Below are 5,000 nucleotides of genomic sequence, written 5' to 3'. Positions count from 1 at the left end.
CCCAGTTTATGTTATCAAAGAAATCTTTAAGGCTTCTATAATCACCTCTCTTGTAATTGTACTTTTCCTTTCTTTCTTTGCTTACGATGAGTTTTTCCTGTAGCAGACAGTATTTTAGTTTAATCACTACATGGTCGCTTTTTCCTAAAGGAGGACAGTATTCGATATCCTTAATATCGTCGTTATGCTTTGTAAATATTAGGTCAAGCATAGACGGCCTATCTAGCCCTCTTATCCTGGTATGATCTGTTACATTCTGGAAAAGGCAATGCTCATTTATGACATCTAGTAATTTAGCATTCCAAGAATCTGATTGTGCTCTAGGATCGAGACTTTCCCAGTCGATTTTGCTATTAAAGTCCCCTGTAATAAGAATTTCTGTTGAATTGGTTTCCGAAAGTTGTAGCACTTCTTCCAGGCTCTTTGTTGTCTCTTGAATTAGTTTCTGGTAATTTTCTAGTGACCACGCCAATGTTTGAGGTGGCATGTATACCGTGGTTATTATTATGTTTACCCAATTTGTTTCAGCCTCAATTACCTTCATTTCCACTATGGGGTCCTGATTAATTTCTAACTCCTTTATAATAATTCCTTTCTTTGTTAATATTGCTACCCCCCCTCCATTTCCATCTGCCCTATCTTTTCTCCAAATATTATAGTCTTTAAGCCCTAATGTTACATCGTCTGTGGAGGGGTCCAGTTTGGTTTCAGTGATGCATATTACATCCGGTTTATCCATATCAATTATTGTCTCTAGTTCAAGCAACTTCGAAGATAGACCATCAATATTTGTGTAAACTAATTCTATATAATCTTTAGGTATTAAATTTGGTTGCAGGGTTAATGTTTGTCTGCCTCTACATTTTGGTTCCGATAGTATATTTGCTTTGCTTGGAGACCTCTCACCCTCCAAATAAATAAGTTTTTTTCCTCTTCAGTCCTTTGCTCATTTTTGTTTTTTACTTCTTCCAATTTCTTTTGTAGTGTTACTCTGTCATCTTTGGTCATGTTTTCTCTTATCCAGATTTTTTTGTATTCCTCATGGGTGGCCAGAACTTTGGCTTTCTTTATTATATCAGTTACTATTTGCTTATTCAAGAATGTTACTTTTAGAGGCCGTTTCTTTCCCTTTTCAAATAATCCTAGCCTCCTGTGAGCTATGATATTCTGCTCGGCGAATTCGGGATTTATGACCTTGAGAATATCTACAATTAATTTCTTGTCTTCGTTGTATCGTTCAATTCCATCTTCTACAACTTTTTCTTTGTGTCCCAATATTACTATGTCCTTGTTTACGTCAGCTAAATTAGCAATATTTCTTTCATGTTGCCCAAGGTGGGATTTGAATTCATTCTTCTTAATCGTTGCTGCAAGCTGTGTTTTGATTTCCTCCTTTGTGGTCTTGATGTCTTGTTCTATCTTTTTTTCCATTTCATTCACGGTTTCCTTTACTTTTGATACATCTGCATATGTAGCTGTCATTTTCTTGGCTTCTTCCATTATTTGAGCTTGGCTGTTTGACAAATTACTTTCAGTCTGTTTGACAGTTTCTTGGACTTTGATGACCTCCTCAACTTTTTCCTGAAGATTTTTTGCTTCAGTTTCACTATCGTTGCCAATTTTGGTTTCAGCTTCTTCTAACTTCTCCTTTAGTTCTTTAATTTTCAGGTCAGATTTTTCCATATCTTCTCTCTGAATTGTTGTATTTCTACGCAGGTTTTCTACCAATTCCTTCAGATTCACATTCTCTTCATGTATTTTGAGGCATTCTGCTACCAGGTTGTCAACCTTGGCTTCAAGAGCCTCAATTCTGATTGCTGCTTCTGCTAACTTCATTTTCCTCGTCTGATCTCAGTTGTTCCTCATTAAACAAACAAAAAACCAGAGATGTACTCATGTCAGTTGTCTCTAGGCGCGAAACGCTTACCATGCAGGATTCGCGGTCACTTCTCGCTTCCCTCTCCTCTCTGACATCCCGGCTTACAAGCCACACTATCTTTTTCTGCTTTTTCTACTTTCTTCTTCACTTTCTCACTCAAATTTTCCTTCCAACATGAACTATACACATTTACATACATCCATGGCTAGCAGACTAGACCACCCATTGCTCAAACCTCTCCGTATTTAACAACATGTAAGAGCTGTACTGCGCTGATGCACTGCACTTCTCACCTCGTGTGTGTGTGTGTGTGTGTGTACATAGAGTAACTGAGAAACAAAATATAACTATGAAGACCAATAAATGATTCAAACCTGAAATACACAAATAATATCACCACAGTAACTAATAACAAACTACAACTGAGGCTCAGTCAACATCAAATTACATTCTCTTACCCCAACACCAGTGTGTGCAATGCCAACTTTATCTAATTCAGAGGCAATTCCTGAAGCACCTAAAATGTACACTTTTTTGCTGAACTGTTGCTGCTTCAGATACTGAGCTGTTGCATATGCTGAGCACACAATTTCCTCCTGCAAAAGGAAATCAAGTTCAAATGCTGAATCATGTTTTTGTAAAGTCATTGGATAAAATTTACAACACACAAGGGGATGGCATTATGAAATATACTTCATGTTAATCTGTCTTGGTATATTACACTGTACATAATGTTTTACATAAAAAAAAATTCAATCACTTCTTAACAGATATCTGACTAAAATGATTTATCATTGTGTCCACTGCTGGGTTGGAAAGAGAGGAGTCATTAACATTAGTAATTGGTTTGCAGAACATCATAAAATAGTAATATAAATATATTCCTTTTAAATTCAAGAAATGGGGTAAATAAGTGAGGCTGGGAGGACAAATAATTGATACCTTGGTGCCATATAAGTGTCTAAAAGTAATGATGAAACAAATCTATAGCTGCAGGAAGAATTAATCCCTTCAAATTAAACATCCTGGTTTCCTACACAGTAAGCAAACCAGTCCTCTCACTACTGGGAACAATTCTCACAATCCTTTAATATTTGAGATCATCAGACTCTGCTACATCATGTTTAAGATATAAGGTAACCCTCCTTATTAATAGTTTGACTGCAAGAGTATAAATAGAGTAACTGGGAAACAAAATATAACTATGGAGACCAAAACATGGTTCAAGCCTGAAATACACAGAGAATATAAACACAGTAACTAATAACAACCTATAACTGAGAAAGTGATCAATGAAAAGGCAATGCACCAAAGTAACTTATGACTTCAAAAGAAGGATATCTAGGAAACTGAATGAAAAAAAGATTTTCATTTGTGACATAAAACCAGATACTTTTTGATCAGATCATATATACAGTACACACAAAGTGTAATACTTAACCCCAGGTATATACAAACCATTTGCCCGCTTCTTAGCTTTCCCCTATATGTGTCTGAAGTATTAAGAAAATAAAGGTCTATTTGAACATAACAGGTACTTTTCTTGTTTAGAATGATGGTGAAGATTTCATGTTTGACTAGAAAATTGCAAAAAAATCCTGTATAAAAAAATCTATTTTCCATTGTTTACTTTTTTATCCAGAGCAGCTGTGGTTACTAATAGTTTACTAAAAACATTTTTGAAGAGCATGAGGATTCCTGAAAACTAACTCTGGTCAGATGACAAAATTTCCTTGGAAAGCTTCATGAAATGTAAAATTATCAACTATTCAAATTAGATAACTTACTAGATGTGGTTCTAAATCAATTTTCTTATTTATACTAATCAATAACTATAACAATAGTCATGATATCACACAATACAAGACACAAAGAGTCCAAATGTGAAGTAAAGTGAATGCAAAATATCATTTGTAAGTGCTGACCCCTACACTAAAGATTACTGTGCAATTGTTATTACAAGGAGCACTCATTAAAGATTTCCCCTAACCAACTTCCCATGGATGTACAAGAATGAAATGTCATACAGTTATCATTCATTCTTTACATAGGTACATCAAGAGAGACACACTTCTCCCATTGTTTTATGCAGCTGTGGACTCCTTGCTTGTAGAAGTATGTAGGTTGTGTTTTCAGCCATGAAATAACTTCAGAAATCAGTGTGTCATCATCTTGGAAACCTTTGCCCTTTAAAAATGACTTCATGAACAGAAAAAAGGTGAAAGTCAGGTGGTGCACAGTAAGGAGAATAGAGATTCTGAGGAAGGATGTAATAGCCACAGGACTGCACTTCCATCTGGGCAATGTGAGAGTTGTATATTGTCTTGTGGGAGAACACCTTTAGTCCCCATTTCTCACCTACCAGCAATTTCTGTAGCAGTGAAGTGTAATAAGCTCTTGAAATTGTAGTACCCTTTGCCAAGAAATCCTTTACCATTACTCCATACAAAGGACTGTGGCCATGACCTTATCTGCTGAGAGTGTGACATGTGCCTTTTTAGGGATTGGCGAATCAAAGTGCTTCCATTGTTTTGACTATGCCTTATTTTCTGGATAACAGTTTTATCCTGCGTAATTAGTTTGCCAAAAAAAGTCCCCCTGGTTTTCTTGGCATATGGCTAAAAGAGCCTTTGAACAATGGAAAGGTGCAATTAGCCTACCCTGGGAACCCATTGAGCAGAGAACTTTTACATATGCAGATGGTCATGTATGATTTTATCCACAGACCCAACACTAATCTTGACATCTAGAGCTAGCTGATGAACAGTAATACAGCAATCTTCCAAAATGGTAGTCTCCCCTTGTTGGATGGTGTCCTTATCAATGGCAGACTGGGGTCGCCCTGGGATAGGAACCATTTCAACAGATCTCTGACCTCAACTAAACTGGCCATGCCAATGTTTGACAATGTCATATGTTGGTGCATCCTCCCTATAAGTTGCTTTCATTTCATCAAAGCTCTTTTGTGGTGTGTGGCCATTCAGATACAAAAAGCTGATCATAGCTTGATAATCCACTGATTCCATTTTCAGACCTTACTGTTCCTTCACTGCTGTAACAGAAAATATGTTGTGAGTGCATGTGGGTGTTAAGGGCTGGAAATCAACACATAACCTATGGA

General features: G+C 36.5%; 1 protein-coding gene across 1 annotated transcript in view; it reads right to left on the bottom strand.

Moving 5' to 3' along the window:
• LOC113806346 (glycerol-3-phosphate phosphatase) overlaps positions 1–2,475 on the bottom strand; it is a gene marked incomplete at both ends in the record, with an annotated part of 7,677 nt that extends 5,202 nt beyond the window's left edge. The window contains 1 exon segment of the mRNA XM_070120196.1: positions 2,338–2,475. Within this exon segment, the coding sequence (XP_069976297.1) occupies positions 2,338–2,475 (138 nt within the window).
• Positions 2,476–5,000: the final 2,525 nt, after the last annotated feature.

This window comes from Penaeus vannamei, unplaced genomic scaffold (assembly GCF_042767895.1).
Source record: "Penaeus vannamei isolate JL-2024 unplaced genomic scaffold, ASM4276789v1 unanchor3640, whole genome shotgun sequence".
NCBI lineage: Eukaryota > Metazoa > Arthropoda > Malacostraca > Decapoda > Penaeidae > Penaeus > Penaeus vannamei.
The sequence above is the reverse complement of the archived record's forward strand: the minus strand, read 5'-3'. Positions and strand labels throughout refer to the sequence as shown.